We start from the raw sequence: 22,821 nt of genomic DNA on the forward strand, positions 1-22,821 counted from the left end.
ATAAATTAACATGCACCTTATTAATAACATTCAAATTAACTGAAGTGGTATCCCTACCCAAATTGAAATTTGTAATTACATTCTACAAATTTAGAGCTTACTGCAGATGCTCTCTAAGGACCTGTGATTCTGTGATTCAGTTCTTGTGATTTTACATCATCTATGATTGTGGCACACTTGTTTCTTTCTAATCAGACATGGCTATGTTGATGAAATCTCAATAAAGTCTAGATAAGGTGACTTTAAGAAAGTTATTAACTCATTCAATAAATATCTGTTGACCATCTATGATGTGCCATGCACAGTTCTAGGTTCTGGGTTCAGAGCAAACAAGACACACAAGGATACTGATCTCTGAGTTTACAGATTAGTGAGGGTCGCGGCAGACAAGAAACAAGTAAAAATGTTAACAAGATAAGGTCTGAGTGAACTTTATTTTAAAAGGTGAAATGAGAAGAAAAGGAGGGTTTGGGGGAGAGGGTTGTCAGAGGTGACTTGGAGGAGATATTTGAGATCTGAAGAGGAGCTAGTCTTCCACAATGAAATTTGTTTTTAAAAACAACCATTCCAGAACATTCACCAAATGAGCCTTTTTCAAAACTGTTTTGGGACTCCATTAAGAAAAGCAGGCTTAGGGGCTGGTGAGTGAGTGGCTTGGTTAAGAGTTGGGTTGGGAGCATGAGCTCTGAGCAGCAGGGCCACCAGTTCAGATCCCACATGGGCCAGTGACGTTGCGCCCTCTACAGCTAAGATGGTGAACAACAACTCAACCTGGAGCTGGGCTGTCGTGAGTCACCGGCGACAGCATAGGCTGCAGTGAAGTTGCAGTGGGCTGCCATAAGCTACCATGAGTGGCTGGCAGCCAGCATAAGCGGCCAGCAGCCAGATTGAGCTGCCATGAGCCGCCGTGAGCAACCATCCAATGGCCAGCGACCGATCTGCCTCAGCCAGGAAGAGCACAATGATCACAATACCAACATGGGCCAGTGAAGCGACATCCTACACAACTAGACTAAAGAACAAAAAGATAGCAACTTGTCTGTTCCCCTTCTCCAATTCCCCAACGCTGTTCCCCTCCCCCAACTCCCCAATAAAATCTTAAAAAAAAAAAAAAGGCAGGCTTAACTCAAAGCAGCATAATCTAGCTTTACATTGACGCTGAACATCTTTGGGATATTTCTGAAAGTTACTCCGGTCTCAAAACATGTTTATTAACCTAATGTTCCGGTAGGCAAATGTGCAGTATGCTCTGTAGAGTGAAGAACTCTGTGAGTTCCTTTCTTGTTGATAGAAAGTATCTCTAATGAACGCACACCTTGGCGATTATGTTCTTTTGTTATGAAGGTCCTCATCTAGGTAAGGATCTATAAAACAGTAGGAAAAAAAAAAGGAAAAAAACAAACAAAAAAATTCAGCAAAGGCAGGAAGAAACTGGAAGGAAAGAATAGTACTTAGATGAAGGGAAGGGTAAAAGATTAAAAGGTTAAAAGAACAATGGCTCCAAAGCTTCTTCCCTTATAGTGCAGCTTTCTAGTCCTTATGTTCTCATTAGCTCTGTAGGGTACCCTTCCCATGGGTCCAGCCACCCACTTTCCATAAACCATTTCCCCTATCTTACCCTGCTGAGATTAAGGAGTCTGCCAATGTTAAAACAGTGATGTAACTCAATTGTTACATAGTAATACATACCCCTACCTCTACCCTATGCCCTCATCCCATGTGTAAAATGGTTTCTCTCTAAATTCCCTAATGTTAAACATGTCACTAAAATATATTAATTGGAAGCTTGCTTGATGAATCCTCAGAGCAGGGTTAAAACTATTTATCCTATTTATTACATCTATTATAGATCTTGATATCATGCTGCCTCTGTATTTTAAAGTCATAACTGACCAACAGTCTTGCTGAAGCAAATCAAGGGAGAAAAAAGGCTGTTTTCTATTGATCACAGAGCATTCAAGTACATATAAGAATCCTAATTTCCGGGCTGGCCAAGTGGTGCATTGGTTAGGAGTTGGCTTGCAACGCCAGCTCTGAGCAGCAGGGCCCCGGTTTGGATCTCACATGAGGGCCAGTGACGCTGCACCCTCTACAGCTAAGATGGTGATCAACAGCATAGGCTGCAGTGGAGCTGACCGGCAGCTGCCTCACCCAGGAAGAGCGCAATAATACCAACATGGGCCAGTGAAGTGGTGTCCTCCACAACTAGACTGAAGAACCAAAGGACAGCAACTTGTCTGTTCCCCTTCTGACTCCCCAACGCTGTTCCCCTCCAACTCCCCAATAAAATCTTTAAAAAAAATTGTTTTTAATCCTAATTTCCAATGTAGAAAAGCTCCAAACAGGTGGCATTTATCCTAATCAGTTAAATGAAGAATAATCAAAACCTCTTTATACATGTAAGAAATTAAGCCTTTCACCTCAAAAAGGCACCCTGGGCAGCACACTTATTTTTTAGAATATACCAAGAATGCCTTCATATATCTCTATATTAGATGCTAATGACACATATTATTTATATTAGATATAAATAACACATATTTTATGAGAAAAAATTATTTCCATTACTTTTAAAAGGTATGTAGAGAAGGGTCCAAAGGAAGTCTCCAAAAGAGACCACCAAATTCTGTGTAATTATCAGCAATTAAATTACTTAAATATTTGCTTTCAACTTTCTATTAAAGTAGAAAAACCACACAGCACAATTTTTATAGGCTATCAGCATAATCATAGTAATAAGTCTGGCTTGATGTGAATATTGCTATTTTCATAAATCTTTCTGGAAAAAGACAGCCAAAAATGCTTACATTAACCCCAAGATGGTATAATAAAAAGTGTAACCTGGGGCTGTCAATTCAATTTGTACTAAACACTGATTATCAGCAACTAAATGTTAGTTTTTCTTTCCAGTTCAGAAATACACCTTTAGTATAATTTTTCATTAGCTAGGAAGATCCAAATGCCTAAATTAAGAATGCTATTATGCCTTAATCCATTAATAAGCTTGCTATAATGCAAATGTTTTGTCTTTTTTTCAGGGTGAAAAGTTTTTTTCTGATGTTACTGTCACGTTTATTCAATATTGGACATGGGGGAGAGATCATGACTTACAATAACATGGTTATCAATAATAATGCACAAAACAGAGAAGCAGGTTTCCCTGCTACTTAGGAGAAACACTATGCTAAACCCAGCATGTGAATTTTACTGCTTCCGTGAATACTTTTCATTTTACTGTTCTCTTTGCAGAAGATGGCTGGGGCCAATTTTAGATTCTAATCCCCAGTCTCTAAGTGGGGCATTTCATACTCGAAGAACTAAATTCTCCTTTCTATCACTAAAATGTGGTTTGAAATTATATTTATCCCATTACCATTCCTGCCCCTCAATTAGCTGAGGTGCAATTTGCGTAGCATATAACCTTTTTAAACCACAGAAATTTGTCCAGTACCTCCAAGTTTATAGTATTTCTACAAAAATACCTAAGTTAATCCTGAAAACCCTGCTCAGTAATTCCAAAACCAATGTAAAATACTAAGAAACATAAAATATAAAGCTGAGCCAAAGTATCATGTTAACATTTAATAATTGCAAATATATTTATTACAATTTACAGATTAGTTGTTATATACACAAACAGAATTTTACAAAAAAACAACAACCAATAAACTGGTTACATTTAACTCATTGGTCTAGTCCCTTAATTTCACCTTCCTTAAATTATAAAAAAATAAAATCTGATAGTTTTGATTTCAAGTTAAAAATGAAGAGGTGCTGTTATTACATTTCGACACTCAGAAAGGGAAATTTTACCTGTCTGTACAAAGCCTTTCATATGCTACATTGATACTTAAAGCACCGTTGCAAGACTTTATATTATAGTGTAAAATGTGCAATTAAAATTTCCAAGGATTTTCTTTTTAAAATGGTGGAGGTTGAGCTTTGTTCTAGCAACTAGGATTAGGATGAAACTGGCAAGAATTGTTTTTCTTTGGGATGAAACTGACAAGAATTATTTTTCTTCTTCTATCCAACTTTAAAATGGTCCCTTCTGTCCTTCTCATCACCCTCTGACCACTTCTTTTAAAGGAGGGTAAGAAATGGGACAATGGTTAACCAAGCCTTTTTTTACTCATTTGGTAGTGAGGTTGAGGATGGAATACCAAGGGAACAATTTCCCACAATCTAACCAATGTAAAGAGATCCATTATTTTCAAATAGGCAGGGGTGCTAGATTTCAGAAACACAAAACACAAACTAAGTCTCTGACATAAAACAGTATACTTCATTTGATTTTAAAAGAATGCCTATGCATTTTCAAAACACTTACTTCAAGGCAAATAATGCCTTCTTTCCACCTGACATAGCTGGTACCTGCAACCAGCCTGCTTTGATGGTGTTATGCCCAACTCTGTGAATGCATTCTCTGTGATTACCTAAAATGGAGGTGCAGAAAACACGCTAAGGACTGCAAAAATCTGACCAACTTTTATGTTGCTGTACTCTCAGTGTGTTTATGTATGAATACATATACTAACACTGGAGGCAGTTCTTAGAGCAAACCAGATAGAAATAAAGACCAGGTAGATTATAAACTGAGGTAGTAACCCTGCAAGCACTTCTAATGAAAAATTGTCCTCACACTGAAACAAGTTCAAAATTAGGTGGTCGTCTATTCTACTCATGTTTTCCATTATCTGTGACAGGAGGAATGTGAAGTAAAAATAGAGACCATTAATGAGTTGGTTAACATTCCCTCAACCTAACAGACGCACACACCATGTAGAGCTACCTAAATAAACCAAGCACAACCAATCACTGCAAAAACCTGAATTCAAAAGTAAACTTTGGGCTATAGATATTAAGACTAGTTGTTAAATCTATAGCTCTAGCCTTTCTTGAAAGCATAGCCCTGCTTCTCTCATCATTACTTCTCTCATTATTAAAATAGAACACAATAAACTTGGATACTCACTGAAGCCTGTATTTTACATTTCAAAACGGAAAATTCAGAACTGTCCATTTCCAAGTTTACGTGTCACCCTGACAGGTTTTAAAAGTGACAGTGCCGAGGCATATTAGTAACACTGGTTTTCTGTTAAGAGCATATACAACAAAGCCAAATTGCTCTGATTTGTCCTACCTTCTTCCTAGGAAAATTCTAGGCTTTTAATTTTAAAAAATAAATGCCTATGATGTAATTATTACTTTCTGGTGTCTTTTACAACAATTTCCATCTGTTGAAAGACACAAAGACCCATTCAACTGGAAACTACAATAACATATACAGAACCCTCTCCAACAAACAGTCTGCACAGAAATTAAATATATTAGATGTTAAAATTGGACAGGAAGATGCAGCTTTCCCAAAGTAGCAGAGAACACAACACAGGAAAGTTTGGTGTCAGTCCTTGGAAATATCTTAGGTTGAACTTAATCTAGAAATAAAAACTCACCACACATTTTCAACGTAAGTCATTTGTAGACGGAAAAAAAAAAAGTTGGCAGCATATGCAAGATTATTTTCTTAGCCTTAAGGTAGAAGGGCCAAATCACTAAGAAAATATAGAGAAAACATAAAAGCCCATTAATTTCAGAATGTTGAAGAGAAAAAAAAAAAGAACCCTAAGTTTTTAGACAAGTATACATAATTTAAATTAAAATGAAAAATGGGCTTTGAACCCTGTATTGTTTCCCAAGAAAATAAGTTTTGGAAGTGCAAAATTACACCTTAAAAGGTTCCCTTTTCACCTCAGCAAGCAAACAACACCCAAAAACACATCCAACTAAATAAAACGGGAGGATTAGAAATCACACCATCTTATCCTTCATTATCAGGGCTTAGCTTCAAACCTGGACATTTCTGAGTGGGATATGTTGCAAAATAATATTAAACAAGGTCGCTGGATCCAAGTTACATATCCTCTTTAAAAAAAAAGTCAGAGGACAGCTGCCAATTTTTGTTTTAAAAGGAACCTCTCTCAAGTAAGAGTTAGTGTATGCTAGGGACAGAGGCTATCAAATTATCTGAACATGGCTCAAAAACATCAAGTCCTTTTTAGCACGTTTCCTGGAGTCTATGAAACATTCTTTCTCTGTGCTCAAATGTCAAGCAATATCCGATAGCATCTTCTGTTTCTTGAATTCGTTTCTGGAACCTGCATCCATCCCGTGCAAATTCTTCCCATGGTCCTTTGCGATCCTCATCACCACTTATATAATACTCAGTAACTTCTTCAAGGAAGGTTACCTATAAAGACAAAGACTAACTTTAATCATTCTCTGGGATCTTACAATCACCTTTATACTTTCAGAATTTTGAATATCTTACAAGAATATTTGGTCTCAACTATAAAAAGAAGTTAAAAAAAGTTTTGACTAGATGGCATCTAAATAAAAGAATGGACAAATGCCACCTTAATTTCTTACATGTGCGCGCACACGCACACACACACACACACACACACACACACACAGAGTCATGTCCCCTATCCCTCACCTTGTCATTACTCCTGCCTCTTCTTGGTTTTTGATGTTAATAAAATGAATCCAGATGGGGAACTGTGACTTTCCTGATGTTTTTAATCCTTACTTTTTTTTTTTTTAATCCTTAGGGAAATACAGTTGTGATACTCTTCCTCCAAAATGACAGATGTTTCCAAACAAAAGATTTCAGAAATATATACCTGGAAGTCAGTGCTTTTATAATAGCACAAAAGCTTTAACAAACTTCATTTATTTCTGTTCTTCCTTTTTAAAAGAAATTTCACTAATCAATGCTTCCCAATTTTTGAATCGTGAATGTGTGGTATTATTCTTATATTACTTTTTTTTTTTAAGATTTTATTGGGGAATTGGGGAAGGGGAGCAGCCAAGTTGTTGTCCTTCAATCTTAGTTGTAGAGGGCGCAGCCAGCTCAGCTCCAAGTCCAATCGCCATCTGCTTGGGGCCGCTCAGCTCAAGGTGCCATGTTCAATCTTAGTTGCGTGTGAACATAGCCCACCATCCCATGGGGAATTGAACTGGCAACCTTATTGTTAAGGGCACATGCTCTCGCTAGCTGAGCCATCCTGCCACCTGTTGGCAGCTCAGCTCGGGCACAGCTCACTGGCCCAAGTGGGAATGGAACCAGGGACCCTGTTGCTCAGAGCTTGCACTCTTAACCAACTGAGCCACTCGGCCGGCCCTCTTATATGACTTTTATAATCAGAATACAGAACAGAAAGTTAAAGTGCAGCAAAATTAACATATCTTTAAGGCTATGTTACTATAAGAGACTTTGTAGTTAAGATAAAAAACCCTTTTTGTTTTCCTCCTCAATATGCTACACTCTATGAGTATATACATGAAATTGTGAATATTATCATATATGATCATATGCAATGAATAACAGACCTTGTTGATCCCTACTTAATTTCTAATATACAAGTTTCTTTGTAAGCTATCAAACTCCAAAAGTAAATAAGTACTTGCTTTAAATTATATTCAATAGTTACATCACCTAATCCCAATGTGGCCCACTACTTTCATTCCCTTTACATCAGGCCAACAAATGCCCCTGAGGACAATTAGTAGGTATGTAACCCCTTACTAGATATTGCATTCTAATGTTCTTCATTGTATCACTAAGATAAATAACAACAAATGTTTACATAGTGTTTACTATACACCAGGCTCTTTTCAAAGCACCTTCCAATTTGTACCTCATTTAATCCTGACATTAACCCTCTAGGGAATATACATTATCATCATCTCCATTGTACAGATAAGGAAGCAAACGTACAGGTTAACTGACTTGTTCAAAACACACAGCTTCTTCATGGTATAATTGGGATTTAAGCCTTCAGTCTGGCTCCACAATCTACACTCTGTTATACCATGACACAAAGCATTTTAAATTCCCAGATTTGAAAGCTTCATTTTAAGAATTAGGCACTACCCATTATTTCCATGTACCAAAGAATGTCAAATAGTCAAAGGATGCCAAATAACTTTACCATATTTTAGATATAGTATTTTAGAAATGTTGCTTCTAGTTCAGTCACTAGTCTCACACCTACTTGACTCATCCCATTTTTACTCAATGAGCAGGCTAAAATGAGACATGCAACTGGCCTGATGTACCTACACAATAAGAGCTACCAATTATAGGCAAGACAATGAATTATGTTTTATTTACTCATTTCATTTGAATCGTGCAATAACTCATACCATAGATACGATTATTATTATTCCCATCAGATAAATGTGTGAATCAAGGCCATGAGAGGTCAAGTGACTTCCCTGGTTTGGCTGTGTTCCTAATCTCTTGGCCCTAATCACTCAGGGGTAGGGAACACAGGAGGACTCCAGGTGTCAAGTGCCTATTCCATTGCCCGACTCTGTTTCCTACCTATTCACTAAATAGGTCATTTTGTCAGGGGCCCCTTAAAAAGAGAGAAAAGGTATTTCATGATGACATTTACAGAAGCGTAAACTAAAATTTAATTTCTAACATGACTCAGGCTGCATCTATGGGTAAAACATAAGATCACCACATTTAGAGCTACTTTCTATCCCAGGAATAGTTTCAAAGTATTAAGCTGGACATTTGGAACCAATGGATGAGGGTACTATCCGCTGGAACCTCACTGATGCTGCAGAATCTGAGGTCAATAATAATTCACCCACTCCTTTCTCTGTCCAAATAAAGGTACAGGTAACTAAAGAATCTTTTCCTCTACAATAACAGGTATGCTGCATGTTTGGGGGGGATTTCTCTCCAATTAGTAACTTTGGCTGAATAAACAATAGAGGGAAAAAAATAAAGCAATTCAAAAGACTGCCAAAATAAGGTTAACTTAACAATATGTTAAAAGATAAAATGTTCCATGAAATTTTAAGACTAGCCTGGGAATAGGGAGCAACTATTTAAGATAAACCAAATACCGTAAATGATAAGGCCTATAGGTGGCCAATGATAACTAGTATTGCATTCTTAAAGAAAAGGCAATACTATTTCCTGTATTGTTTTTGACCATCAATCAAAATCATATACATGTCACAAAGTTTTTAATACTGAAATTAATATTTCCTTTCATGGCAAAAACCAGGTAAGTCTGACTTGCTCCTTGGTACCATCATCTCATCTCTTCGGCTTTTAATGAACAGGAATGAAGACACTTATCATGACATACCACACTTGAAAATATTTTTAAATGCTATGGCTATACTCGAACCTTCCCAATCTCTAAAAAAATTTAAATCATGTATACCCAAGGTTTAATTTTTCTGTTCCTTAAAAAAGTGAAAAGTTGAAACTTGTAGGGAAATAGCTCAGAGTTGCCAACTCAAATGAAAATGGCACTTTCCTGCTAACATCTATACACTGGCATCTCCGATTTGGACAGAAACATTCTACTGGAAGGAAAAAAGGAGATCATTTCTCAATTCAAGTATATGGACTTACTACGTTTAGAGGCCTTCTTCAAACATATGCACTACAATGCCTCTAGAAAAGGCATGTTGCCATATTTAATCACATCAACACAGTCCTTACAAATTATTAAGCAGGTTAAAAGAAAGAAACAAACCTTTTTTCTCTTGATATGTGTGTGTCTTTCTCCAGAAAGAACCCCACCCTGTACCAAGTCTGGACATTCACTGTCTCGGCTCTGTAACAGTTGCACCTTACAGGACAGTAAGGTGTGACACTCAGAAATGGCCTCAATGGACTCAGACGGCCTCTCTGAGTCATGAAGGCCTTTCCGATTTTTCCCTGATGTTTGAAAAGGAGCTTTAAAATTTAAAAGGTTGTAGGGGTCCTCGGAGTTACAGAAAGAGTTCCACAGTTTGAGACTTTCTGCTTCATCTGCACTAGATTCCCAGTCATCTTCCTCCCCAGAATTATGGTCAGGAGACTCAGGAAGGTTTCCAGCCTGGAGAGAATTCTCTAGATCAGACTTGTCAGGCAAATCCTTCTCTGAGTCAGATGAGTCTCCAGGAACAATTCTGGCAGCAGTCTGAATCGCTGCTGTAAAGTTTTGGGGATTATAAGGATCTACACTGCAGAAAGAGTTCCAAAGGTGAAGCCCTTCAGAGTCTGCTTCGTCTGATTCTGAGAGTGAGCTGTCACTATCAAAGCCATCGTCCTCAGCTTCCTCATCCCAGTCCACACCTTCTGAGTCGGAACTTGTTTCGTGGTCACTGGATACACCTCCCAAAATGTAATCTATCAGTCTGTTACTACACGCTGGTCTGGCAGAAAGGGGAAGGTCATCGTCTAAGTCTGAGGAGTCAGCTACACTTATTTGGTCCTCCCCAGGCTCTCTTTCCATAGGTACCTCACACGATGAACAGCTTTCCGAAGGGCCCTGTTTTTCCAAAGCAAGAGGAACCTCTTTAGTCAACTGTATTTTTTCCTCCGTGGGTTCCTGGGCGATTCCGGGAAAGGCTCCAGCAGGGGGAACACACTGTGTCGGACTATCGCTGCAGGGCTTCGGGTCCATCCGGAGAAGGTTGTGTTCCTCCTCCAGGCTGTGGTAGCCATGATCTTGGTCGGGGGTAGGTAACGCTTGCCCTTTGTTAGCCTGCTGAAGGAATTCCAACCGTTTCATGCGAACATGATGAATTTCTGGCAGACCTTCTCTAGAAAGAGGTGGACATCCCTGCCACGGGGCGCCAGTGGTCTCCGCATTCAGTGGCTGGGGATGAGAACGGTCCTCAGGCAGACAGCTGCTCTCGGGGCTTACAGTCTGGAAGTCAACTAGCTTGCCACTTCCGACGCCGCTCTTATAGCTGAGCTCTACCAGCGCCAGGCAGTCCAGATAAGATGCGTTCAGCAAATAGGAGACGGCGTTGAAATTGCTTAAGCGCCGAAGGTTTCGAGGCCCACAGGGTGAAGGGCCAAGTTCCCGGTCAGAGAACTGCCGGGTTGGAAGGCTATTCGGCAACAGTGCCACCCCCCACAGCTGCTGCTCGAGCAGAAATGAGTGGGCCGCAGGGTTCATGGTTCTTCCCTGGGCTTTCAGTTCCAGGTCTAGATCGGGGGACGAGCGCTGCCAGTGGAGCTCCTCCTCCGGCCAGTCCAGGAGACTGGCAGCCGACTCGGCCGCGGGGTCCAGCCGCAGCGAACTCAGAGGTTTCTGCGACGCGGGACCAGCCGGTTCCTCCCGAGCTCTCAGGGCTCTCGGGGCGCTGTGGCCTCCCGTGAAATCTACCCATCTGATCGGAATCATCCCACTGAAAAGCTGGCTCCAAATCAGCAGCTTCTGCAGCAGGCTGGGGAGCGGCGCGAAGAGCTGGGAAAGGAGCTTCATCCAGTAGCTGGTCCGAGCATCAGGCCGGGAAGAGGAAGCCGTTTTGGGGTCCCCGGGGTGCTCCGCGACAAGAGGCGTGGGGAGCCTGACAGTGCCTGGTGGCGAGCGCCGACGAAAGAAGGGCAGCCGGAACAGGGGCCCCGTCCGAGGCGCCAGCCCTCCCCGGGGCCCGTCCGCTCCCGGTTCCATCGCCCGGCTCTTGGCGGTGTCTCAGCGAGGTACGCGGACGAGGCGGCAGGGGGTCGGACACGATCCGGAGAGGCCTACACGATCCCGGCCTCGCCTCGCGGCGGAGTCGGCGCCCCGGGCCGGTCCCCGGGCCAGCAGAAGAGCCACAGCGGGCAGAGGCTTCGGCCACAGGCGGCAGGCCCCAGTCCAGAACGGCCGGCGCAGGACACAGCGGCGGCAACAACACCCATCCCGGCGGGAGGTGGGCGTCCTAATCAGCCCGAGGCCTCTCCACCATAGAGAGGAGGCCTCCCGTGGCGGCGGCGCCACTTGCCACAAGAGACGGACCGTTAACAAGCCCCTCCCAGCGCGCCCCAGAAACACTGGGCGGCCAGAATACCGGGCTCGGGGACAAACCCAACCTAAAATGGCTGCAGGGCCGAGGCCGGACACCCCCAGGCAACCGAACGGGAACCAGAACGACAGGCCTTACGCCACCAGCCCAGCGCTGCGAAACGTCACTCGCAGAACCGGGCGGGCCCTTCCACGCTCTTCCGGGCGGCCGCCGATTGGACTGGCCCGGGTCCCTGTCGGCTTCCTTACTCTTGGTAGATCCGGCTTGCGTGCCGGAGGTTGCATCAGCCGGGCCCGGAGTCTGCGCGTGCGCACTTGCTTCTCGGTGGTCTCCTAGGAGACCGCCCCACCGCGCCCTCTGGGCAAAAGGGGGCGTTTCCAGATCACTCAAAAATTCCCTGGAGCCGTTTTAAGGGCCTAATACTCGCCGGAGTGTACACACTTGTCTTAGACTTGGCTATATAGGGGTTCAGTATTGTTGAGTGCTAAGTAGATCACCACTTAAAAGCTAAGTAAAAGAGTTGGGCAATGCTGTGTAAATACACGTCTTGTTCTAAGACACAATCTGGTGTGAAAACAAATAATCTGGAGTGGTTAATAGTAGTGCAAAATAGCAAGTGAAAAATGAATCATTCTTATGCATTCCTGCCCCCTTGATTTTAGGATTTCCAAATCACTATTTTTGCCTGGAATCGAGCTTTGAAGGTTTTCCAGCGTTCAATCCACATACATCCTCCAGGAAAATATGAACTCCTGTTTCTCAGGTGGTGTCCCTATTCGACTATACCTTTTCAGTGGAGCAAACTGAAGTCACTGAGGAGGAAAGAAACATAGTCCCCAGAACCGTTTATACTCTCTTTCATGCTTCCCAGCAGGCAACTCATTCAAATCATATGTGTATCCTGAGCTCCCAGAACCACATCCAAAGAAGGAAGCACAGATCATTATCCTTTGAAAACAAATTTGTCTGATAATTTTAGCCGCTATATTTGATTTTCTTGTGAGTTTGGTCTTAGTACATTTGCTTATTTCTACTAAAACTTTTTAATTGACACATCTGAAGTCAAGTATCTATGACGGAGGGAAGGTAGCAGTTAGCAGGAAGAGCTTTCAGGGGCCGGGAGGAGGCCAGTAGCTCCTCCTGCTTCACTGGGACTGCTCAAGGAACAGCCACTCCTTTCTAGAAAACGAAGAGGTCCTCAAATTCTGTGGTTTTACCCCTTATTATATTATACATATCTCTGGTAATATCTCATTTCCAATTCTAAGAACTTCAGAAGGATGTATTAATAATAGTCAGCTTAAAAGTAGAAAAGAAATCCAAATATTAAAAATCAACAACTCAGAAGCTTCAGTTTCTTAGGTTGTAAAATGAGGCTAATAGTTCCTTTATCAGTGGGGTGGTGAGAGAATTAAATTCCTAATCAGGAGCCCAGTCTAGATAGAGTAGGGGCACAAACAACAGTTAATATTTGTTATTTATCAGCTAATAATTGTTGCCTACTGCCTAAAGAATAAAGACTCTCTTCAGTCTGTCATCCCACTTTTCCAGGCTTCTCTTCAGTAACTTCCCTTCATGCATGTTATAGTCTAAGAACGTTGGACTTGTTTCACGCCTTTACTCAAGATATTTTCTAGCCAAGAAAGTCCTTGCCTCCCCTGGTATGTAACTACTGCTCATGTTTCAAGGTCCAACTCAAATGTCAACTCCTTAAATCTTTGTTGCTCTTCCCAGTCAAAATTCTATTATTATAATCTATTAGAGCATTTAACACACTACACTATATACTGCATACTTGTAAATGTTCGCTCCTGCTGATCTCAGTTCCTTGAGGGCTGTGTACCAATACCTAGCACAGTGGTTCCCAAAGTTTGGTGAGGTAGCCCTGGGGGTCCCATATTAAGAATCTTTCAGAGGGTCCTCAAGGTCAAAAATATTTTCATAATACTAAGCTATAATTTTCCTTTCTAACTCTCACTTTTTCATGAGTTTACAGAGGATGTTCATCTTCTAGAGGGTATGTACATATATGATCTAGTAACAGATTGAATACAAAAGCAGATATGAGATTCCAGCTGTCTTCTATTAAGCCAGGTATTAAAGACATTTGGGAAAAAATGTAAAACAATGCCACTCTTCTTGTCAAGCTTTTTTGTCTTAAAAAATATTTTTTCATAAAAAAATGTTATTTATGTTCAAATGTAATGAGTGTCTTATTTTTAAATGAATATTTTTCAATTCTTCAGATTTGAGTTCTAAAACAGTAACTATCGGCAGATATAATCCACATAAACAAAAATTCCTTGGGGTCCTCAATAATTTTTTTAAGAGTATAAAGAGACAAAAGAGCTTTAGGAACCACTGACCCCACATGTTGACTGGCACATAGTAGGTGACCAGTAAATGTTGACTAGAAGAACAATAATACTTTAAAATAATGTCTTCCTTATGACCAAGCTTCTTGCATTTCACTCTCAACTTTGTCACTAACAATACATGCTCGTGAAAAAAATTTCTTAAAACTTTCCTGAATGGGCTTCCCCTTTCCCGCTTAGTCATTAGATACACAATTTTTATTTTCCTTACCTTGGAAGTGTTTTAAAGAGGGAAAAATGCAATTATAAAGTATTGGAAAGCTATAGGAATATGTGACTTTGCCTTGTCAGTCTCAACAGGTAAATAAAGTGTGAACCAGCCTCCTCACGCCTGCTATCAACTAGAAGGCAGTAGCTCTGTACACAAAGATAACAACCTGTGGCTGTGGCTGTGTACATGTTGGTGAAGACAAGAAGTCCATGTACATGTTGGTGAAGACAAGAAGTCCTTGCACAGGCAAACTGGCACTTTAGCAGAAGATAATTTAAACCTCAATTATGTTTATTTTTAAAGATTTTGCTGGGCCTGAGGTAAAGAGTGTATAGCTTTTGACTTCATTTTTCAGAGTTAGTACCACCTCCAAAATCTTATTTCCAAGCATCCCCGGCTCTGGGCACCACCTCCTATCTTTCCAGCTCACTGCCCTGATATCCCTACAGTAACTTATCAATCCCCAGAAACCTCCAAATCATGACCATTACCACTGTTTTATGATTCCTCATCCTCTTTCACTTCCCTCCTTACTGAGGGAAAATTCCATGATCCAGCACTAAAACTACCCCCTTGTAAAGACCCTTCATCCTCTTGTCCCTCTCCTACTCCAACATTCTTCTCTGGTAAAATTCCAGCCCTAGTTAAACCCAACTACGCACTTATCCTGAGCCTACAGTCTTGCAGCTATAATCAGTGCCGGAGAAAAGCACTCAAACATGCTCACTTCATATTTGTGATCAGAAATTTCATCAATGCCAGGCACTCCTACAGGTATCCATATCTATATTGCTTCTCCTACACTGAGGCTATTTCATATATTTCTTTATTCATATTTCCAGCATTCCCATAAATACACATTCTCAACTTATGATTACACTTCATACTTTACTGAGGAAATAGATGCAATTGGACATAAATAACCTCATCTTTCCACCAATCTACCTGCATCTGGACCCACACGCTCTGCTTTCAATCCCATTACAATCAAAGAAGCCTCCTAGATCCTACCCCTTCATGTCTATTCAAGGAATTCTAGTCTCCCTTATCCCCTTTCCTGTAACATGTAATTTTCTCTCTCAAGTTACTAGAGCACTCACATTAACATAGATTAACATTACCAATTTTTTTAAATAAACTATACAAAGTTGATTTTCTTCACCAAAAACAACAGCAATATTTTCTGTATTATTCCCAGATAAACCACAAAACACAGTTTTTTTGTTGTTTTTTTGGTTTTTCAAGTTTTGCTTAAAAATCAAGATGAGGCAGTTGATACAGTCATGGAAAAGGACAGAATAAAACAGACAAATCAATTGTCAGTATCCATGGCCTCTAATCTTGTCTAGAGCATGAAACAGAAGTGTTCAACATATACCTGCTACAAAGCTTATGAAGATACAGGTTCAACAAAGGAACGTAAACAGTAACAACCAGATGTGGAACAATAATGGCAGGCTCTTCCATTCAAACCTTCACTGTAACTTGTTCCTTTAAGATCACTGAATAAAGAGAATCAAAACTGAAATCCTTGTTTGGCAAGTTTACATGTTTCTTTCACTGTCTGGTAATTCCCTTTACTGTCCATTATAGACTTTTAACCATATACTAAAAACTCCTGCTATTCAACGGTTGCTGTGAACTTCATTGTAACATTTTCTAAAATGCATTCCTTCCTCCCACACCTCTTCAAAATGTATTTCTTCAAAGAACTGATAACTCAATACCTGACAACTAGATCCACAGTGAGAATAAATGCTATGTGTAAAATGACTTAACTAAAACAATTCCAAAGTGCCATTAGCAGAGATCATGCAGAAGTAAAACATGGCACTTTCAGTGCTATCTTCTGAAAGAACAGTTAGGTCTCCAAACTATGAGAGTTCAAACAGGGGCCATTTAAACAGGCAGATTATCAATGGCTAGTGTGCTCAATGGAAGGCCTATAGGTCAAGATATTTAGTGACTAAGTGGCCTACATATACCTTACAGCTTTTCTGTTTTCAAATTTCTTACAGATATTTTTAAAATACCAAATGTAACAGAAAGTATTTTTTTTTTAATTTTATTGTGGAACAGCCATGGTCATTGGTTACACATTGCTTTCATGCTACAATGGCATAGTCGACTCTTTCAGGGAGGGCGCAGCTCAGAGTGGCCCAAGAGGGGATCAAACCGGCAACCTTGGTATTATCAGCACCATGCTCCAACCAACTGAGCTAACCAGTCATCCCCCAGAAAGCATATTTTAAAAGTCTCTCAGGTATTCTGGATGGTTTCTGAATTATCTGTAGGAAGCGGTGACTTAATTGTATACAGTTTGAAATGTGTGTCCACCATTAAATCCAGTTCATGTTTCATATCAAAATTTGTTAGGCAAAGCTAACTTACTTGACCTTTGGTCTGTTAAAGTGTTCCTCAGGTAGGCTTTGAGACGTTTCCACCCATTTTCATAGCATTCATTCTCAACCTTCATCACAGGAAGAATTCATAGGACCTTAAGCAGTGCATAAACATTAGGAAAAGACGATATCTGGCAGGTGGAGGGCTTTAGAAATGGTGGTTGGAAGCTCTCTATCTTCCCTGTGCTTCCACGTGAATCTCCAGTAATGCAGCTCAGCTGAGAGCGTGTCAGGATTGGGGTAAGTCTCTTCTGTACGTGTCAGCATGCTCCTCCTCCAATGTATTGAATTTGAGCTGTTCCATGACAGAGAGTACCAGAGATAAACATTTAAGAGCTTTGAGATCCTGTTCTAAGCATATATTAGGTTGGTGCAAACGTAATTGCGGTTTTTGCATTGTTGAAATTTGCCTTTGATATTGGAATACATTCTTAAATAAATGAGGTTACGTTATACATCATTTTAATGCACATTTCTGGCTTTATATTTTTTGCTAATGACTTATTACTTGCTGTTTATTTTATATGTATTTTAGACTATGGGAATAATGTTAGACAAAAAGCAAATTGGAGCGATTTACTTATTCGAGTTCAAAATGGGTCGTAAAGCAGCAGAGACAACTCGCAACATCAACAACACAGTTGGCCCAGGAACTGCTAACAAACATACAGTGCAGTGGTGGTTCAAGAAGGAGACGAGAGCCTTAAGATGAGGAGCGTAGTGGCCGTCCATCGGAAGTTGACAACGATCAATTGAGAGCAATCTTCGAATCTGATTCACTTATAACTACACAAGAAGTTGCCCCAAAACTCTCGTCAACCATTCTACCATTGTTCGGCATTTGAAGCAAATTGGAAAAGTGATAAAGCTTAATAAGTGGGTGTCTCATGAGCTGACCACAAATCAAAAAAATCGTCATTTTGAAATGTCATCTTCTCTTATTCTATGCAACAACAATGAACCATTTCTCAATCGCATTGTGATGTGAGACTAAAAGTAGATTTTATATGACAACGATTATATAAAATTTTTAAAAGGTAGATTTCATATGGCAATGACCAGCTCAGTGTTTGGACTGAGGAGAAGCTCCAAAGCACTTCCTGAAGCCAAACTTGCACCAAAAAAAGGTCATGGTCACTGTTTGGTGGTCTGTTGTCGGTCTGATCCACTATAGCTTTCTGCATCCCGGCAAAACCATTATGTCTAAGAAGTATGCTCAGCAAATTGATGAGATGCACGGAAAACCGCAACGCCTGCAGCTGCCGGCATTGGTCAAAAGAAAGGGCCCAATTCTTTTCCACAACAACACCTGATTGCACATCTCACAACCAACGCTTCAAAAATTGAACAAGTTGGGCTACAAAGTTTTGCCTCACCAATAGTCACCTGACCTCTCGCCAACCGACTACCACTTCTTCAAGCATCTCGACAACTTTTTGCAGGGAAAACACTTCCACAACCAGCAGAATGCAGAAAATGCTTTCCAAGAGTTCGTTGAATCCCAAAGCATAGATTTTCATGCTACAGAAATAAGCAAACTTAGTTCTCATTGGCAAAAATGTGTTGACTGTAATGGTTCCCATTTTGATTATTAAAGATATGTTTGAGCCTCGTTATAATAATTTAAAATTCACGATCCGAAACCGCACTTACTTTTGCACCAACCTAATATCTTTCAGTTCCTGAATAATATGTTCCTCTGTTGGAATACTTAGAGCTTCTTTATAGTAACTCTCAGAGGTCAGCTGAAGCTCTAATCGCTGAGCTCCTAGGGAGTCTCATCTGAATATCAAGTTTGGTTGCCAAATTGGTGGCTTCCTCAAACCAAAACTCATGATAAACGTCAATATTTTCCATCACTTCATTTAGTGAATGCAGCACTGCAGTCTAGCTACTAGCTGTGAAAAAGACATCAGAGGTTTGCCCCTGGAGATTTTTCCCAAAGACTCTTGTAAAAGATAGAGCATTTTTAAAAACAACAATGGTAATGACGAAATCAAAATCTGTTATTGCACTACAGAGTACAAATGCTTGGCCAGCTATACAGTTATTCCATCTAATATTTGTGTCACTATTTATACCATCTAAACATAAGACAAGTGCTTATAGGAGGCCCACTAAAATTTCAAAAGCATCATGCCTTCCTGTCCACTGAGAATGGCAAAATTCCTTTATTTCTTTACCCCTTTCTTCATTGTTCTGAAAGAGGACAGAGATGACATTGTCAAGCTCTCAAAGCAGTTGTGGCAGTCGATGGAAAAAAGAACAAACTTCTTCAATTGTTCCTAATGCAACAGATACTCCATGACAGGCACGGATTTTGCCAACCATACATTTAAGGCAATGAAGAGCAGAGTGTGTAGATAGCTTGGGGATAGTTCTCTAAAAGTGTAGAAGCAACAACTTTCATTTGGGAAGAAAATCCACTGGACACTTTGTAAGGCTGGCCACAATACTCCATGTTTAAGCCCCATAGCTCAGTGATCATAGTATGAAATTTCATTGCCCAAATTTTGGCATCAGCTTCATAAAGCTGGAAGCCCACAAATTCCTCTCTTGGGTTATGGGATTCATCAATAAGCCTCACCAACACGGGCAGGTGCTCTTTCTCCGCTATGTCTACTACATCCTCAGTGTTGACAGAAAAGAAGTGAGTCTCTCACATCCATGAGGGTTTCTTCCCAAATGCAGCTCTCACAGAGCTTCAGCATCTGCTTCTGTTGTGTTTTTGAACAGAACAATGTGCTGACTGCTGTTGTTTCAAAGCGCTTTCTCAGTACCTCTTCACCAGAGTTTATCCGGCACTCCAGTAGTGCTTGAAAGTTATCAGGAGTCAAGAGACCTTCTGGGATTTCATCAGCTTCATGTCCATCCAGAGGTATGTTTTGTTTTCCCATAAGAACCAAAATCTCAAATAAAGATTTTTTTTTTTTAAGATTTTTATTGGGGAATTGGGGGAGGGGAACAGCACTGGGCAATTGGGGGAAGGGGAACAGACAGGTTGCTGTCGTTTTGTTCTTCAGTCTAGTTGTGGAGGACATTGCTTCACTGGCCCAAGTTGGCACCATCATTGCACTCTTCCTGGGCGAGGCAGACCAGTCGCCGTCTTCTGGACGGCTGCTCACTGCAGCTGCTGGCCGCTCACGCTGGCTGCTGGCTACACATGGTAGCCCATGGCAACCCACTGCCACAGGGGCTGCAGCCTATGCCATCGCCAGCGACTCACGGCAGCCCAGTTCCAGGTTGAGCTGCTGTCCAGCATCTTAGCTGTGGAGGGCAGTGTCACTGGCCCTCATATGTGGGATCCGAACTGGGGCCCTCTGACGTTCCAAGCCAGCTCTTAACCAATGTGCCGCTCGGTCGGCCCTCACATAAAGATTTTAAGTATTCTTAGTTTCCCTTCTCTTCAAGGGTTACAGGTACAATGTCTTCATCCTGTTCTTCACCTCCTTCTTCTGCACTGGGGTTCTGAGCATTGCTGCTGTTTATTTCTTTATGTTTTTGTTCCTGTTCAGAAGTTTCATCAATTCTTTTCTGTTTCAGTGTCCTCATTTCATCTTCACTCAGTTCTTTTATTCATTTTCTAAGTCTACTATGCGGGTTGTTCAAATGACTGGTAAGATCAAATATTGTTGGTACGGATTGCATTATCTCGAAGAACTGTCCTGTGAGGACTCGCCCAGTGATTTCACAAGTATCTGTTTCAGTTAATTTTGAGAAAGAAAACAACCCAATCATTCTTTAACTTTCTGATGCCTCTGCAAAATGTATAGTTCTACAGATCATAGAGGTCTCAAAGTGTTTGGTACATAATCAGTATGCTTATTTAGTTGATCAGGTGTTTTATCTTCGAAGTTGGCTCTCCTACAACTTTCCACTCACTTCTGGCATCTGGCCAGATTCCACGGGAACCAGAAGACCAGGTCCGACTGCGTACTCTTCTGCGTGCAGTTGCGGGCAGCACAGAAGTATGACATCAGCACCGCAGCCTGCCAAGGACTGGCCCAACGCTCCCCTCCACTCCTCCTCAGGGCAACCAGCCAGCCAGTCCTGGGCTGGGGAAGGGAGCCAGGTGGCCTGCCAGCTCGGTAGGGCGAGAGCACCAGGTTACAGTATCTATCTTAAAAATGAAACACTCTCCCTAGACACATGCACCTCCAAGTTTCTGTACCACTACAGCAAAATTTCTCACCAGTTATTTATGCTGATGGTCTTCACTTTCTCACCACCTTTTCACTCTTCAACCTACTGTAATGTGGTTTTCATCCCCACCACTCATTCAAATAGCTCTTCTCAAGAACATTTTGCCAAATCCAGTTCTCTGACTGTGAAGGGTTGAATTGTACTCCTCTAAAAGATGTTGAAGTCAGGCGTTGTGGCTAAGCTCGTGTGCGGCGGTAGTGTCGGTGGCGGCTGCAGCAAAAGTTTGGCGCTATGTCTCACACTGTTTTGCTGGTACAGACTACCAAGAGGCCAGAAGGAAGAAGATACACTGACTGTGAATCTGTGAATGAATTCAGGGAAGGCATTTGTAAAATGTATGAACATCTGATGCGAATGAATCCCAACAGCCCCTCTATCACATATGATATCAGCCAGTTGTTTTATTTTATTTTATTTATTTATTTTTAAGATTTTTATTGGGGAATTGGGGGATGGGAACAGCGCTGGGCAATTGGGGGAAGGGGAACAGACAAGTTGCTGTTGTTTTGTTCTTCGGTCTAGTTGTGGAGGACGTTGCTTCACTGGCCCAATATAGCACCATCATTGCGCTCTTCCCGGGTGAGGCAGATCAGTCGCCAGCTTCTGGACGGCCGCTCACTGCGGCTGCTGGCCGCTCACGCTGGCTGCTGNAGGCAGATCAGTCGCCAGCTTCTGGACGGCCGCTCACTGCGGCTGCTGGCCGCTCACGCTGGCTGCTGGCCACACACGGTAGCCCATGGCAACCCCACTGCAGCAGAGGCTGCAGCCTACATCCTCACTGGCGACTCATGGCAGCCCAACTCCAGGTTGAGCTGTTGTTCAGCATCTTAGCTGTAGAGGGCAGTGTCACTGGCGCTCATATGTCCGAACCAGGGCCCTCTGGCGTCCCAAGCCAGCTCCTAACCACCACGCCGCTCGGCCGGCGCCGTTTGATTTTATTGATGATCTGGCAGACCTCAGCTGCCTTGTTTACCAAGCTAATACCCAGACTGACATACCAGCCTTATAACAAAGACTGGATTAAAGAGATCTACGTGCTCCTTCATCAGCAGGCCCAACAGGCCAGGAAATAGTTGTGTTCAGGAAATAGAAGCATTAGGGAGTTGGGGCGGGCTTGGAACACAGGTGTGTACCGCATGCTGTAGTGGAAGTTCTGTGTTCTCGTAATCCTGTTTCCACTGTGGTACACTCTAGCCAGGATTGAACGTGTTAAATGAAATGTGAGGATCTGCCTCCACAACTAGATTGAAGAACAAAAAACGACAGCAACTTGTCTGTTCCCCTTCCCCCAATTCCCCAGCACTGTTCCTATTCCCACAATTCCCCAATAAAAAATAAAATTAAAAAATCTTTAAAAAAAAAAAAGAAAGAAACGTGAGGATCTGGTTCCATCTGAAACTCCCATCGCCCCCTTCTTTTTCTTTCTTTTTTTTTGCTTAAACATTTTTATGATTATTTAGATGGAAGTTGTTCTTTGTCGGTTTATGTTGGTTCCAGTCCTTCAAAAACGGTTTATGCCTGCGTTATAACACTCACTGTACTAACCCTTCTTCAAGTTGGAGGGGGTGGTGACACAGTTTAGTTATGTCCTCAAGATAAAGTCTTGGTGAAAAACAGACAAATGTCCTTCAGTTACATTTTCCAAAAAAAGATGCTGAAGTCCTAATCCCCTAATCACAGTACCTGTGAATGTGCTCTTATTTGGAAATAAGGTTTTTGCAGGTTAAGATGAGGTCATTAGGGTGGGCCCTAATCCACTGTGGCTGTATCCTTATACAAAAGGGACATTTGGACATAGACACCATGGACA

General features: G+C 41.5%; 1 protein-coding gene and 1 pseudogene across 1 annotated transcript; one reads left to right on the plus strand and one right to left on the minus strand.

Annotated features, from left to right (window-relative positions):
• Nucleotides 1–3,567: 3,567 nt before the first annotated feature.
• Nucleotides 3,568–12,025, minus strand: PPP1R15B (protein phosphatase 1 regulatory subunit 15B). The gene is made up of 2 exons (XM_019649769.1): nucleotides 9,573–12,025; nucleotides 3,568–6,250 (listed from the first exon to the last, which is right to left on the minus strand). Exons 1-2 carry the CDS (start codon nucleotides 11,484–11,486, stop codon nucleotides 6,059–6,061), a joined length of 2,106 nt encoding a protein of 701 aa, XP_019505314.1. The 5' UTR covers nucleotides 11,487–12,025; the 3' UTR covers nucleotides 3,568–6,058.
• A 9,217-nt stretch (nucleotides 12,026–21,242) lies between these two features.
• Nucleotides 21,243–22,084, plus strand: LOC109386460 (enhancer of rudimentary homolog pseudogene; annotated as a pseudogene).
• The last annotated feature ends 737 nt before the right edge of the window (nucleotides 22,085–22,821 follow it).

This window comes from Hipposideros armiger, unplaced genomic scaffold, assembly GCF_001890085.2.
Source record: "Hipposideros armiger isolate ML-2016 unplaced genomic scaffold, ASM189008v1 scaffold_134, whole genome shotgun sequence".
In the NCBI taxonomy this organism is placed as follows: domain Eukaryota; kingdom Metazoa; phylum Chordata; class Mammalia; order Chiroptera; family Hipposideridae; genus Hipposideros; species Hipposideros armiger.

Excerpts from the sequence above, each read along its gene's own strand:
- PPP1R15B (XM_019649769.1), bottom strand. The coding sequence starts at position 11,486 with ATGGAACCGGGAGCGGACGGGCCCCGGGGAGGGCTGGCGCCTCGGACG. Across the intron at positions 6,251-9,572 it reads CACATATCAAGAGAAAAAAG|GTAACCTTCCTTGAAGAAGT; the intron begins GTTTGTTTCTTT and ends TTGTCTTTATAG.